This window comes from Mandrillus leucophaeus, unplaced genomic scaffold, assembly GCF_000951045.1.
Source record: "Mandrillus leucophaeus isolate KB7577 unplaced genomic scaffold, Mleu.le_1.0 Scaffold913, whole genome shotgun sequence".
Classification (NCBI taxonomy): Eukaryota; Metazoa; Chordata; class Mammalia; order Primates; family Cercopithecidae; genus Mandrillus; species Mandrillus leucophaeus.
The window spans coordinates 234,570-250,033 of NW_012109953.1; the positions used below are offsets into that span (position 1 = coordinate 234,570).

Genomic DNA, 15,464 nt, shown 5'->3' on the forward strand with positions numbered 1-15,464 from the left:
CCCCACCCTGCCCATCCACAGGACCGTGGCTCTTCAGTGCCCTTTGCCAAGCAAGTGATATTTCTATGCACCTCGGTATCAATTCGGCCTCTGGACGAAATGGAAACCTCCTTAGCCGACCCGGGTAGGATCCGCTGGGATCCCGCAGCGCCTCCCCCGAGGGCACTGCCAGCCACTCTGTTGAGGTGAGAGAAGCACGTCCCTCGGATGCTGGACCGAAACTGGCCAGGATGACTTGCTCCCACGCGCCTGCTCCTACCCGGCGCCGCAGCAATCCACCTGCCACGGCCTCTGAGCGGGGTCCGGACCTCGGCGCCCTGACGGTGTCCCCGCGGTTTCCCCACCCGACGAAATGGAGTCTGGCGTTGACTCGTGCGTGCCCAGGGACTTGCGGGTCCCTGGCCAGCCATAGGGCAGAGGGCGCTGGTGTTAGGCCAGTCTTCCCCGCCCTGCCCCTTCACCCCAGCCACACCCACTGTCCTGTGAGGCCAAACGCTCCGCTGGTTTCCTGAGCCAGGCACCCAGGCCGGGGATGGGATCCAGCTGTTTCTCCTTGCGATCCTGTCTTTGGGGAAGTCCACGTCCTAGGCAGTTCCTGCCAAAGTTCCCTTGGTGCCGATCACCCCTCCCAGCGTCCTGCAGGTCCTGTGCACCATCTCCCCCACGCTCCATTCAAAGCCCTCTTCTCTGAAGTCTCCGGTTCCCAGAGCTCTGCAATCCAGGCTTTCCTTGGAAGTGGCCGTAACATGTATGAAAAGAAAGAAAGGAGAACCAAGAGATGAAAGAGGGTTGCACGCATGGGGGCCGGAGTGGTGGGGGCGGGGACAGTCGTCTCGCTACAGGGGTGCTGGCCTTCCCTGGCGCCTGCCCCTACCGGCCCCGCCCGAGAACTTCCCTGCGCCAGGGCAGAGTTTACTCATCCCCGCGAGGTGATCCCATGCGCGAGGGCGGGCGCAGGGCGGCCAGAGAACCCAGCAATCCGAGTATGCGGCATCAGCCCTTCCCACTAGGCACTTCCTTCCTTTTCCCGAACGTCCAGGGAGGGAGGGCCGCGCACTTATAAACTCGTGCCCCGGCCGATCCTCATGTCAGAGGCTGCCTCGCAGGGGCTGCGCGCCGCGGCCAGAGGTGTCTGGGCTGGGATGGACAGGAGCGGCTGTCGCCATCCGCGTCCTGCGCTCCTCTGCTCCGGCACGGCCCAGTCTCAGTGCCAGCGCTTTCCTCGGCGCCTGCACGCTGTGCGCCTGGGTAACATGCTCGGGGTCCTGCTCCTTGGCGTGCTGACTCTGGCCGGCCCGGGGTTCCCCGCACCCGTAGAACCGCAGCCCAGTGGCAGCCAGTGCGTGGAGCACGACTGCTTCGCGCTCTACCCGGGCCCCGCGACTTTCCTCGATGCCAGTCAGATCTGCAATAGACTGCGGGGCCACCTAATGACAGTGCGCTCCTCAGTGGCTGCCGATGTCATTTCCTTGCTACTGAGCGGCGACCGCGGCGTTAGCCGGCGCCTCTGGATCGGCCTTCAGCTGCCACCCGGCTGCGGCGACCCCAAGCCCCTCGGGCCCCTGCGCGGTTTCCAGTGGGTTACAGGAGACAACAACACCAGCTACAGCAGGTGGGCGCGGCTCGACCTCAATGGGGCTCCCTTCTGCGGCCCGTTGTGCGTCGCTGTCTCCGCTGCTGGGGCCACTGCGCCCGGCGAGCCGGTCTGGGAGGAGCAGCAGTGCGATGTGAAGGCCGATGGCTTCCTCTGCGAGTTCTACTTCCCAGTTACCTGCAGGCCCCTGGCTGTGGAGCCCGGCGCCGCGACTGCTGCCGTCTCCATCACCTACGGCACCCCGTTTGCGGCCCGCGGAGCGGATTTCCAGGCGCTGCCGGTGGGCAGCTCCGCCGCGGTGGCGCCCCTCGGCTTAGAGCTGATGTGCGCCGCGCCGCCCAAAGCGGTCCAGGGGCATTGGGCTAGGGAGGCGCCGGGCGCTTGGGACTGCAGCGTGGAGAACGGCGGCTGCGAGCACGCGTGCAATACGATCGCAGGGGCTCCCCGCTGCCTGTGCCCAGCCGGCGCCGCCCTGCAGGCAGACGGCCGCTCCTGCACGCACTCCTGCAACGACCTCTGTGAGCACTTCTGCGTTCCCAACCCCGACAAGCCGGACTCCTACTCGTGCATGTGCGAGACGGGCTACCGGCTGGCGACCGACCAACACCGGTGCGAGGACGTGGATGACTGCTTGCTGGTGCCCAGTCCGTGCCCACAGCGCTGTGTCAACACACAGGGTGGCTTCGAGTGCCACTGCAAACCTGGCTACGACCTGGTGGACGGCGAGTGTGTGGAGCCCGTGGACCCGTGTTTCAGAGCCAACTGCGAGTACCAGTGCCAGCCCTTGAACCAAACAAGCTACCTCTGCGTCTGCGCGGAGGGCTTCGCGCCCATTCCCCACGAGCCGCACAGGTGTCAGATGTTTTGCAACCAGACTGCCTGTCCAGCCGACTGCGACCCCAACACCCGGGGTAACTGTGAGTGCCCTGACGGCTACATCCTGGACGACGGTTTCATGTGCTCGGACATCGACGAGTGCGAAAACGGCGGCTACTGCTCTGGGGTGTGCCGCAATCTCCCTGGTACCTTCGAGTGCATCTGCGGGCCCGACTCGGCCCGTGTCCGCCTGATTGGCAAAGACTGTGACTCCGCCGAAGTGGATGGTGGTGATGACGGCTCTGGGGAGCTCCCCCCAGGCCCGACGCCCGGCTGCACCTCGAGTCCCCCGGCCGTGGGGCGCGTGCATTCGGGCGTGCTCATAGGCATTTCCATCGCGAGCCTGTGCCTGGTGGTGGCGCTTTTGGCGCTCCTCTGCCACCTGCGCAAGAAGCAGGGCGCCGCCAGGGCCAAGATGGAGTACAAGTGCGCGGCCCCTTCCAAGGAGGTAGTGCTGCAGCCCGTGCGGACCGAGCGGAAGCCGCAGAGACTCTGAGCGGCCTCCGTCCAGGAGCCCGGCTTTGGCGTGGCCTTTCTCTCCCTCCTGGGCCTCCTCACCCCCAGCTTTGCTACCCAAAGCACCTTAGTTGGCATTACAGCTGGAGAAGACCCTCCTCGCACCCCCAAGCTGTTTTCTTCGATTCCATGGCTAACTGGGGAGGGAGTGATTAGAGAGAGGAGAATGAGCCTCGGCCTCTTCCTTGACGTCACTGGACCACTGGGCAGAGATGGCAATTTTGCAACGAAGACACAGACTGCGATGTGTCCCAGGTCCTCGTCACTGGGCGCAGGAGGGTGAGCGTTATTGGTCGAGAGCCTTTTGGGCAGACCTTGTCCTCGTGGGCTAGGGATGACCAAAATATTTATTTTTTTTTAAGTATCTAGGTTTTTGTTTGTATCCTTTGTTCCTACCTGTATGTCTCCAGTATCCACTTTGCACGGCTCTCCGGTCTCTCTCTGTCTCTCTCCAGACTCCCACATGTCATGTGACAGCTAAACTATCTTGGTGAATTTGTTTTTTTCCTAGCCCTCTCACATTTATGAAGCAAGCCCCATTTATTCCCCATTCTTCCTAGTTTTCTCAGCCCAGGAACTGGGCCAACTCACTTGAGTCACCCTACCTGTGCCTGACCCTACTTCTTTTGCTCTTAGCTATCTGCTCAGACAGAACGCCTACGTGAAACAGAAATAAAAACACTAAAAGTAAAAATGGCCATTTGCTTTTTCACCAGATTTGCTAATTTATCCTGAAATTTCAGGTTCTCAGAGCGAAATAATTTTAAACAAATGTTGAGATGTAACAGGTATTAAATTGATGTTGCTGGACTGTCATAGAAATTACACCCAAAGAGGTTTTTATCTTTATTTTTAAACAGTGAGCCTGAATTTTGTTGCTGTTTTGATTTGTACTGAAAAATGGTAATTGTTGCTAATCTTCTTATGCAGTTTCCTTTTTTGTTGTTATTACTTGTTTTTGACAGTGTTGAAAATGTTGAGAAGGTTGCTCTAGATTGAGAGAAGAGACAAGCACCCAGGAAACAGTTTAAGAAAGTTTTGAACTGCAAGATTCATGCCAATTAGCAATTGACTCTCACTGTTCTTGTCACTGGTAGACCAAAATAAAACCAGCTCTACTGGTCTTGTGGAATTGGGAGCTTGGGAATGGATACTGGAGGATGCCCAATTAGGGCCTAGCCTTAATCAGGTCCTCAGAGAATTTCTACCATTTCAGAGAGGCCTTTTGGAATGTGGCCCCTGAACAAGAATTGGAAGCTGCCCATGGGAGCTGGTTAGAAATGCAGAATCCTAGGCTCCACCCCATCTAGTTCATGAGAATCTATATTTAACAAGATCAGCAGGGGGTGTGTCTACTCAGTAATTTGAGGACAACTGTTCCAGACTGCTTCCAATTTTTCTGGAACACATTAAATATGGATCAGTCATAAGTAGCAGGCCAAGTCAGGCCCTTATTGTCAAGAAACTGAGGAATTTTCATTGTGTAGCTTTGCTCTTTGCTAGAAAAGACTAGGTACACAGCTCTAGACACTGCCACACAGGATCTGCAAGGTCTTTGGTTCAACTAAGCCAGGAATGAAATCCTGCTTCAGTATATGGAAATAAATGTATCATAGAAATGTATCTTTTGTAAGACAAAGGTTTTCCTCTTCTATTTTGTAAACTCAATATATTTGTACATAGTTATTTATTTATTGGAGAAAAACTAGAACACAGGCAAAATCCTTGCTTATGACATCACTTGTGCAAAATAAACAAATGACAGTGTGCTCTCGGGTTGTGTGTCTGTTCACTTTTCCTCCCCCAGTGCCCTCATTGTATGTCATTAAATGGGACTCACAAACTACGCAAATGCTATGAGAAGCAGGGAGGCCTGCCCTGTACCCCAGCACTTGTGTTGTCTGGTGATGGCACCATCTCTGATTTTCAAAGCTTTTTCTAGAGGCTATGATTTTCACTGTAGAATGATTTCATACTATCTCTGTGTGCACAGATATTTATTTATTTTCCTTCTGTAACCATAACAACTTCATATATGAGGACTTGGGTCTCTGTGCTTTTAAACACATTATAGGATTATTTGTTGGAATGAATTAAATAAACCCTTCCTGGGGCATCTGGCGAATCCCAGCTGTGTGTCCTGTGTATGGTTTGGCGTTATCTCCTCTGCGAGATATCCAAATTCACTGTAGTCATGAAGGGTCTCAGTTTGTGGCTCTAATTCAAGTATTCATTTCTAAATGTCTCATCCAGTATGAAATCATTCTCATCTCTGTTGGAGATTAAAAACTTCGCCTTTTCAATGCACACATTTCTTCGGCTCACTTTTCTAGGATGGTAGGGCTGGCTGAATGCAATATGCAGGGCCCAGAAAGATTTTTTAAAGAAGAAATTAAAGTAGAGTCCAGGCAAATATTCAAATGCTTTATATATCTGGATAATGCCAAACTCGTGAGTTTTAGTTTGAGTGGTTATTGTGAAGACAGGGTTGGAGATTTTGACATCCATTGCAGATGAAGTGATGGCTGTAGTGTGTGTGCTGGGGCAGCTGCCATGCACCATGCCCTATGGAGAAAACAAGCTGAGCCACGCTCTCCCTAAGGAGTAGTCTAAATCTTTGTGAAGAGCTACACAAGTGGGGGCAGGCCAGTTGCAGGTAAATGAGGCTGGGAGACCAGAGAAGACAGTGATACCTTACAGTTTGCCCCTGTTACCCAGCCTTCTGTTTTTCAAAAGGGTCTGCTCCTAGTCACTGTCAAATCGACTTGTAGGACCTCATTGCGTTAGGATTTCTTGTTATTCCAGAAGAAGGGCATTTTCTTAAGGAACACTGGAAGACCAAAACACACTTTCAAAACCCAGAGGCAAAAACCTTCATGAGGCATCTTGGGCCCCAGGACATTAGTTGTGTGGGACCCTGAGCTTCCCTGTCCTCCTCACTTCCTGCTGCCTGGGGGATCAGCAGCTCTGTTTACCGGTCTCATCTGAACTTGAGATTCTAAAAACGCTAAATAGCCACAGTGCCTCTCAGGGAAAGACACCAGGACCACATAAACAAATCAGTTAGCTTTAAAAACTGTCCCTGAGCATTTAAAATCAGGACAGACCTAATGAAACCAGTGCCATGGGTCAACCTGAGTGGTCTCTGCTTTCTGTTCACATCATTGGACATCCAGGTCTGACGGAAACTCCCAGGGACCAGATGCTGGTGGTATTTCACAGCATGAAAGGCTGGGGCAAGAAAGCCAAGGTGGTATTTCTGGATAAGCCAGCATTCAAGTTTTGTTTTTTTTTTTCTTAGCCTGCTGTTATAAAGCAAACAGAATTCATTTTTTAAGTCAAATGGCTTTGTTATCTTTTTTTCCCCCAATTCTCACCTCTTTTCTTAGATTAGTTCAGCAATTATCCACTGAGCACTTACTCTGTGCCTTTCATGGTGATAGGTACAATGACTAGTCCCTGCCATATAAGCTAGACTCTGGCAGGGGAGAAAGACGTGAAACAACTGATCATCCCCAAATTGCACTTAACTTAGAAACAGTGATAAGTGCAGGGGAAGAAAAGCACAGCGCACTCTGAAAAGGCACACCAGGGAGGCAGGATTTAGAGTGGAGGACTAGAGGGAACGTCCTGGACAAGCTGACACTTAACACCAGACCTGAAGGAGAAGGAGGGGCTTGTCAAATGCAAACTGGAGGGGGAGGCAGTCCAGGCGGGAAGAATCACACCGCGAAGGCCCTGCACCAGGAAGAGGCCTGGTGGAGCCCACTGAGCATAGTGAATGAGGTGAGACGGGCTGCAAGGGAGCTGAAGAGGTGGAAAGAGAGATACAAGCAGTGGGAGATGACTGTAGAGGCTGTAGGTCAAAGACACTGAAAGAAAGACTGAAAGAATGACATTGAAAAATGTTCTAGGTGCAAGTGGGTGTACTCAAGGAGTTTTGATAAGAGTGCGCTGGGATTCAATTTATGTACTGCATTGTTTGGGAAGATAACAACTACTTCTAGATGTATTTACATGTCCCTCTTGGGCAGGAACCTGCACAATTTCTGCTGTAAGCACCCCGCAGGGCTAATATGTGGTGTGAGCAGCATACACACCTGGGTGTGATCCCAGCCTGACACCTGCTGGTCACATGGCCAAGGGCACCACATCACCCTTCAAAGGCTATAAGACGGGTGCAAGCAGTGCCATCTCACGAGGTTTCCAAGAAGATTAGGTGAGGCAATAAGTTCAGTTTCTGGCCCACAGTAGATGTCCAATAACTGTTTACTTGTGTGCCAGTGAACTGGTAGATGCATAAATGAGTACAGAAAAAAAGCTGTGTTGGAATCATGAGTGTCTTAGGGGCAAACTCAAGGTTGCACAAAGTGGAGACTGTTCCATCAAGGGAAGATGCAGTTGCTTGGAGTGATGTTGTCAATGCCAGAGAAGTGTAATGTTGGATTTGCAGGCATCTATCATGGCTTAAACGGGAAGACTTTTGTGCCAGGTAAGAAGTGAGCTCCAACACTCAGTCACTTTAAAATCTAGCTTTGAAGGCTTCAGCTTATTTTCCCTTCTCACCAGGCCTAGTCAAGTACAGGGGGCAGAGACTCCCTCTGCTGTTCTCCCAGGGAGGCTCAGAGGAGGAAGAACATGTTCCAGAGTGCCCTTCTCCATTTCTCAGGGCCCAAAGGAGAAAGAGACACACAGATCTGGCCCCGGCAGAGCCAGGCCTCCTATCAGAGGTACGGAGGGAGGTTCCTGCAGGTGACATTCCTTCGAAAGACATTATGGTTGTGGATGGGGCCAGGGGACAGAAGATCCCCCACCTCCTACCTTCTGGAGACGCTTGCTGTTCTCTGTTGAATGCGATTCCTTATTATATCATCTATTCAAGGAAAACTGAGGTTGCAAATAATGCATGAAAACACATTTTCTTCATGGTTATAGCTCAGTAGGGGTACCCAAAATACATTGCCTGACCTTTACAGGCATTTCTTCATAAAACAATGCAGGCAGTGCCCAGTTCTTTCTTTCTTTTCTAGAATGAATGCCCTGGGCTCAGCGTTATCTCTTTTTGTTTTGAGTGTTCCCTTCCTCCTTTTTTTTTTTTGGTTAGCAGGTTCAGATGTAGGCAAACAACTGATTTCCTCTTACAAGAGAAACTAAATATTGTTTTAACATCAGATTCTAATAGAATTGAAATCCTTTTCAGGGTATTTTGAAAGTGTGATTGCAAAAGACAAAAGAACCCTGGGGATGGGTTAACTCAAGGTCACACCCACTGGAGATGGGGAGCAGACAGCAGAGGGTTTCAGGAATCCAATGAGAAACACCAAGAGTCAAAGCTGGGGTCTGTGACAATTATGCGACCTGGGCCACAGGCCAGATATTTCCTTGAATCTCTGCCTGAAGGAAATCTGTTAAAATAGCTAATTTTATACGGATATTATCCTGAGACAAAACCCACTTATCTTCTGCATATTCAACACCTGGCAATATAACCTCTGTACTTGCCTGTCTCAAATCTTCTTTCTGGCTTCTCATTAATGCTGTCCCTAAATGTTACGTTACCCCACTGTTGTCCAGCAAAGCTTTGCTCTACTTGGCAAAGAGGAGAGGGGCTTTTCAACAGTCTCCCTCATTCCTCCCCTTTTCCCTCTGCCTCCTGCCTTATTTTGATTTAATTCCTTTGAGAACATGGATCCCACCTTCCACAAACTCTCTGGAGATCCTACGCCTTGTTCATTGTCCCCCTCTTTTGATAAATTTGTTCTGAAATGCTCAAATAATCCCAAATCACCATTTTCAGTGAGCCGTTGCCAGGGTTTGACTACAGTCTTTCGTCATGTATTTTCCCCCTCCTCCAAAAAGGTAGTACTACAGAAACCCAATGGTAGTGCCAGGAGAATGGAAAGTCTGAGAAGGGCATGGGGCAAGTCCCAGTTTCACTGTTTAATTTGTCTATGACTCTCCAGAGCACAGGATACAGCCATGATAAACATGAACTAAAATGAAGAGCAAACTCAACAGCAAGCTGCCTGGAGGCCTGTGACAAATGGAAATGGTGGTTTTTGGATGGGGCTGGGTCTTGAGGAACACTCTGCTCTGTTTGGCTGGAAAGGAGCTTGGAGTGGAATCCATACCCTCTCTCCAGTGCTTGGAGTAAAGGATCACGAAGTCATTATGGAATTAGCAGCTTGCCCAGGGACATATTCAACCCTCTAGTTTCTCCAGGTGGTATCTGGAGTCCAGGACACTTCTTTTCAGATCCATAAAGTCAAGAGGGCTGTAGCTTCCTATGTAAACTAGTTGAGGTCTCCTAGTCTGGGGGAAGGAGCTTGGGAAATGGTATAACCAGGTGGCTTTCCTGGATTTGGGGATAGCACCATCTCCAATTCTGTACTTCCTCAGATCCTTCCCATGCTATTTGTGTCCTGCTTCCTTGGCCATAAATCACAGCCACTAAGAGGGAAGTGGATGTTGACCAAAACAGTCCCAATCTTGACTAGGGCAATAGTTAGTCAAATGTAAAAATTTGCATGTCAAAATTCATAGAACCATACAACTAAAAAGAGAACACTCTACCATATGTAAATTATACTTCAATTAAAAATAGATTAAAGGCTGGGCGCGGTGGCTCAAGCCTGTAATCCCAGCACTTTGGGAGGCCGAGACGGGTGGATCACGAGGTCAGGAGATCGAGACCTTTCTGGGTATGCTACGTTTTAACTGAAAGTATCCTTAAAGGCGGGGCGCGGTGGCTCACACCTGTAATCCCAGCACTTTGGGAGGCCGAGGCGGGCGGATCACGAGGTCAGGAGATCGAGACCATCCTGGCTAACACGGTGAAACCCCGTCTCTACTAAAAAAAAAAAAAAAAATAGCCGGGCGAGGCGGCAGGCGCCTGTAGTCCCAGCTACTCGGGAGGCTGAGGCAGGAGAATGGCATAAACCCGGGAGGCGGAGCTTGCAGTGAGCTGAGATCCGGCCACTGCACTCCAGCCTGGGCGACAGAGCAAGACTCTGTCTCAAAAAAAAAAAAAAAAAAATAGATTAAAAAGAAATTACAGCCTCCTCAGAACACTAATGAAAGCCTGATTTAAAAAAAAAAATGAAAAAAGACACCCAACTCTGCACCAGCTCCCTCTTCCTCCTTCTGAGTCATGAAGCAGTCACCATTTGAATGGTAAACCTACCTCCCCTGGGCCAGGAACATGGACTTTGTGTGTCACTGTGCACCTGCAGGTGGATACTGTCGCTCTGTCCTCTCCACACAGGAATGCAGCCTTCCCTGGGCCACTGTGGGCTGGAAGCAGGAGAGCCGGGACTAGGCCCTGGTCTGCATGCCTTTCAATCTGTCCTCTCTCCCCTTCTACACACATCCACATTGGGTGAGTTTTGACCTTTGGAAGCCCCACTCTCTAGGCAGATAGAGCCCCAGGAATCCAGTCATTTCAAGTGCTATGTTGCAGCAGGTGGATGCTCATGGTGTCTTTTGACAATAGGAAGCCACATGTTTTTATTTGTAGAAAGTCAATACTCCCATTCTAGGCATTTTTTTACATAAGTTCTCCCTCATTTCAGAAAGTGCCCCCATTGTTAAGCACTAAAGTCCATTCCTTCACAGGATTGAGGACCCTGCCTTTCAGTTGATATAAAGTTGATGAAAGTTGGAAAGAAGGACATGATCAACCCCTCCCTGAAGAGCAGAGGCATGTGAGCCTCAATTTCACAAGGACCTCAGAGCTTTTGATAGGCTATTTTTACTAGGCAGACCCAAGCCCCTCATTAGAGCTTGCACCACTGACCCCTGGCTCTTAGGGCAAAGTCCTCATCCTTGAGGTGGCATAGAAGGCGTTGGGCTCCTACTCATGTGCCTGCCAGTGCCTCACATGCCCCTGTGGTCTGTAGGTCACATTGAGCCCTTCGGTGCCTTCCACTGCAGGCCCTTTGCACATGCTGTTCCCTTTGCTTAGAGCTTACAGGAATACCCTGTGCCCCGCCGCTTCCTTTCCTAGTTAATGCCCAGGTACCCTTCAGAGGAGGTCATCTCCAGCCATTTTCCTGGGGGAAGCCTGCTCTGAGTCAAGGGCAGCTTCTTTTATCATCTCTTAGAAAGCATATTCCTTTCCCGTATAGTGCTTATTTAGGTTTAGAACTGTACTCTCATTTCTGTGCTTATTTGATTAATGCATATCTTTTGCCACTAAACCTCCAAGCTCCATGAAGGCAGAAGCTGCCTTTGTAGATTCATCATTTTGTCTCAAAACCTATTGCACTGCCTGAGAGAAGCACTCAGCAAACTGTCCGCATGTATACTCACCTGCATGCTAGTCAGCAAGACAGTTTCCAGGGTGTGCTGCTGGTTGACGGCGTACACCATGGTGGAGCTGTCTCAGAAAACACAGCCCTAGGATTCTAACATTTGTCCTTAAGGAATCCGAGGCTATGCTGTCATCTACTTATGGAATGAGAATGTGGGAGACAGCGGTGATTCACTACCTCCATCTTCTCAGAGAAGAGTGTCAATGCCCACATCTGCTAGGATTCATGTCTGGTTTCTGAGGCAGTGCGGCCGAAACATGCTGCATTTAGTTGATCCTTTTCATCCACCTCTAGCACCTAAGGAATGCTAGCTATGATGCCTTTAACGAAAGTGAAGCTAATATTTCACAGACAAGTGCGAAAGTCATATGCATCTTTGCTCACAGATCAGAGCTGACAAACTGGGCAAGTATCCTGTTGAGTGAGAGCCTGTCATGCCCAAATACCATCTTCCCTGACCATCTGGGAAAACGGAACACCTGACTTGTCATGGAACGGTAAATTAAAGACAATTTTTAAAAGAAAAAGCAAGATCTCTGATGGACGGAGGGATGAGAAAAGGCTTTTTCCACCTGTGGCAGAAAATGTTTTTATTCACAACGATGTCAATAGCTATGACTCCTGGCCTTAGTAGGTAGAACAAGATGACCATCGAAGCAAGTCTCCCAGGCAGGTGACGTATGTCAGTGGCTTTCAGGATCCTGGCTGTATGGCTCATGACTTCAATTCATTGCAATCTTCTGTACACAAACTACAAGGGAGGGTTTCATGCAACCAGTTGTTACAAAAGCCTGGGGTTGATGGAAGTAAAGCTGGCAGCACTGTTGATGGGCTCTAAACACAGCCCCGACAAGTGTTCAGGGTGCCTTGCTGCTGCCAGGGAATTGAAAAGGACTTGAAGCTGAAGAAGAGAGCAGTGGGTGGGCTCACCCCCCACCTCCACCCCGCCTCCATCCTCATGACTTATGACTGCAGAGTCAAGGGCAGTGTTCACGTTCATTTTCCAGCGGTGATGGAAAGAGGACTAAGCAGAGAAGTGTGCTATCTCCCACCCTCCCACCATCCGATTCGTGTGTCCCCCCGGTGTCTCTGCCAGCAGAGTTTACAGCTGGAAAGAGCTCAAAACTTGAAACTTCCCTTGGTGCATATTTCAAGTGGGAAACTGAGGTTTAGAGAAGTTAAATCACTGCTCACGGGGTAGCTGAGGCTAAGGTGTCCTGCCTCTCAGAGACTTTTCTTTCTATCACCTGTAGCTGCCTCTCCTTCAACCTTCATCAACTAAGTTAAAAGGTTGACGTTGCTAAATAGAATGTGTCTTATTCCATGCTAATCTGGGCAGCCACACACTAGTGTTGCCAAGACTCCCGATAGGTGCCACGCCTTGCTTATCAGAGAGTTTGCCCAGTCTGATCACTGGGACACTAAAGAAAGGATCCCCCAACCCCACATACAAGCTGGGAAGAAGCTCTGGTGACCACTGCCAGTGCTGTGAACCCCTCACCTCACTGCTATCAACCTGGGTGGTCCTCGGAGTTCCGTTTAACCACATTTATCATATGCCCATCCTGGCAGGCACTGTCAGACACTGAGGAACAAAGAAATGGTGCAGTTTAAAAAACCTCCAAGTAGTTATGGTTACACAAGACCCACAGACATGGAGACTGTCTTACTCCAGATGCCCAAGGTATCCCTGGTGGGTACCGACAAATTAGGGATGGTTGATAGCTCTGTGTGTGTGCATGTGTGTTTGCAGGATCAGAGGGTTCTGTGACTTAGTTTTGAAACTTCCATTCCACAGTCATGTCTCTAGTACGTAGTACAGACATGGCTACGCATTCTCTCAGAGTGGTCTGTGAGGCTGACCACTCTGAACAGCACAGGGTGTTGCCCTTTGGCTGTCTCTCCCCGTCCCCACACCATCTTCCCCATAGCACCAGAATGATTGTCCAGAATCAGGCTGGCTAAACTCAGAGGTAGTCTCTGAGTGCTAAGCCAGGTGGGCCCCCCAAACTTCATACATGTTCCTATGTTGTCACACCAGATGCTAACATAAGTGTTCCAAGTTCTCCTTTGTCCCCTCCCCTGCTTTTATCAGAAAGCAAAATTAAAGCTCTTCTTGAGCTCTTTCCCTGTGGGAAAGATAATTTATCCTTTGGTTAACACATCAGGCAACAAAGATACAGCCTTTTATTGTGTTCAGCTTACATGTTAATATCTAATGTGGCTGATGTTTTACTGAACGATGATATTCTAAAATAGGGGGTGATGAAGCTGCCTCCTCTATCCAAAACCTGGGCTGGTTCTCATCCCTCACTGCTCTCTGGTCGGCTTTTCCCGCCCGTGGCTCCTCTCCCACTCACCACCACAGTATAAATTGCTGCCTTAATGAGTTCTTACGTTCCCACATCAAAGGATCAGGGACAAAAAAATTACATCACAGGAGCTAGATGAGGTTTTTATTATCTCTGCTTTGTTATTACTGACCTGGTTTTGTCTTGCAATAAACCCCATGTCATGCCTCTCCAAAGCTTTTCTACTCACAGGAAGACTGCTCCCGGCTCGGGGCAACCCAGGGAGACAGCTGTGACAGCAAGCAGGTGTTCCCAAGTGAGGGGTGAGTGGGGAGGGAAGCAAGTGCCCCTGGCTGTTAACATAAGTCTCACTTAACAAGAGCCCAAGAAGGGATATAGAGGGCAGGTGCTTGGGGGCATCTTCCTTCCTCCTCTCTCCTGTACAAGTGTGCTCCCACCACAAGGCAGAGTGTTGCAGAGAGGAAGGGTGCTACCTCCCTCCACCCTCTTGAGTCCTCTCCCAAGCAGTGGTTGTAACGAGCCACACACAGGGGCCATTCATTTCTCACCACCTCCTGCTTCCCAGTCCTTGAAGAACAGCCAGAGATTCAGGAATGATTAATATCCTAGCCCAGTTCCCAGAGGAGTCCTACCCATATGGAAGCATCCTTCCGAAAGCCAGAGTGCAGGGGAGAGGAGAGCAGCAGAAGAGTTCTGACACTCTCTGGCAGGTACATGGGCTGCCGGAAGGAACAGATGGTGGAGCTTAGGTGAGCATCCAGGAGATGCAGTCTTCGGGCTGTAGGAATGGGGCCGACCTCTTGGGAGGTGGCCACGCAGGACGGGTAGGGGAAGGGCTCTTCAGAAGGTGGTGGTCCTGGTGAGGGGGATGCGCTTGTGGCTGGGCTCTGGTTGCAGGGGTTCCTGCTGGCAGGGGAGCGGGGGGCACATCCACCCTGCCCCACCTCTGCTCTTGAGAGCAGTGGCATAGTAGTCCAGGGGCTCCTCGTCAGCACCGCCAGCACCTTCCAGGAGGCAGCAGCGCAGGCAGAGAACCCGCTGGAAGGATCGGCGGAAGTTGTCAGAGAGGAAACCATAGAGTACGGGGTTGGCACAGCTGTTGGCATAGCTGAGGATGAGGGACACGTGGTTGACGGTGGCATCAAGGCTGGTCACAAAGAGATTCAGCAGCTGCACTACGTAGAAAGGCATCCAGCAGAGCACAAAGACGGCCACGACCATCAGCACCAGCCTGGTGATTTTCTTCTCCGAGCGCCTGCGCTGCTGCCAGCCAGCGCGCAGGGCCACGGCCCGCATCTTGCCCACGATAAGCAGATAGCACAGGCCGATGGCCAGCACCGGCAGCAGGAAGCCCAGCAGGAAAGTGTAGACCACGAAGACTGCCGACCAGGCCGGGTGTGGCCAGTGCAGGTTGCAGGCCACGGCCTGGCCGCCGCGAGCCGGTCTGGTGTCTGCGAAGATGGCGATGGGGAGAGTGACCAGCAGGGACGCTAGCCACACGCCCAAGTTGATGAGCTTGGCCACGCTGGGCCGCCGGTAGGTAGCCGCGCGCAGAGGGTGCACCACCGCCACGTAGCGGTCCACGCTGAGCACGGTGAGACAGAAGACACTGGTGAACATGTTGAGGCCGTCGACGCTCAGCACCGCGCGGCACAGCACTGAGCCGAAAGGCCAGTGGCGCAGGGCGGCTGACGAGGCCACGAAGGGCACGCTCAGCATGAAGAGCTCGTCGGCGACGGCCAGGTTGAGCAGGTAGATGTTGGTAGCCGTCTTCATCTTGGCGTAGCGAAGGATCACGAAGATGACCAGGGCGTTGCCCACCAGCCCCACCAGGCACACCAGCGCGTAAATACA

At 51.2% G+C, this 15,464-nt stretch overlaps 2 protein-coding genes across 2 annotated transcripts; one reads left to right on the forward strand and one right to left on the reverse strand.

The window, feature by feature from the left end:
* The first annotated feature begins 918 nt into the window (after positions 1 to 918).
* On the forward strand, positions 919 to 5,116 carry THBD (thrombomodulin). The gene has a single exon (XM_011969836.1). The coding sequence runs from the start codon at positions 1,086 to 1,088 to the stop codon at positions 2,964 to 2,966; it is 1,881 nt and encodes a 626-aa protein (XP_011825226.1). The 5' UTR covers positions 919 to 1,085; the 3' UTR covers positions 2,967 to 5,116.
* Positions 5,117 to 14,429: 9,313 nt separating this feature from the next.
* SSTR4 (somatostatin receptor 4) lies at positions 14,430 to 15,458 on the reverse strand. The gene has a single exon (XM_011969838.1). It carries the CDS (start codon positions 15,384 to 15,386, stop codon positions 14,451 to 14,453), a length of 936 nt encoding a protein of 311 aa, XP_011825228.1. The 5' UTR covers positions 15,387 to 15,458; the 3' UTR covers positions 14,430 to 14,450.
* Between the last annotated feature and the right edge of the window lie 6 nt (positions 15,459 to 15,464).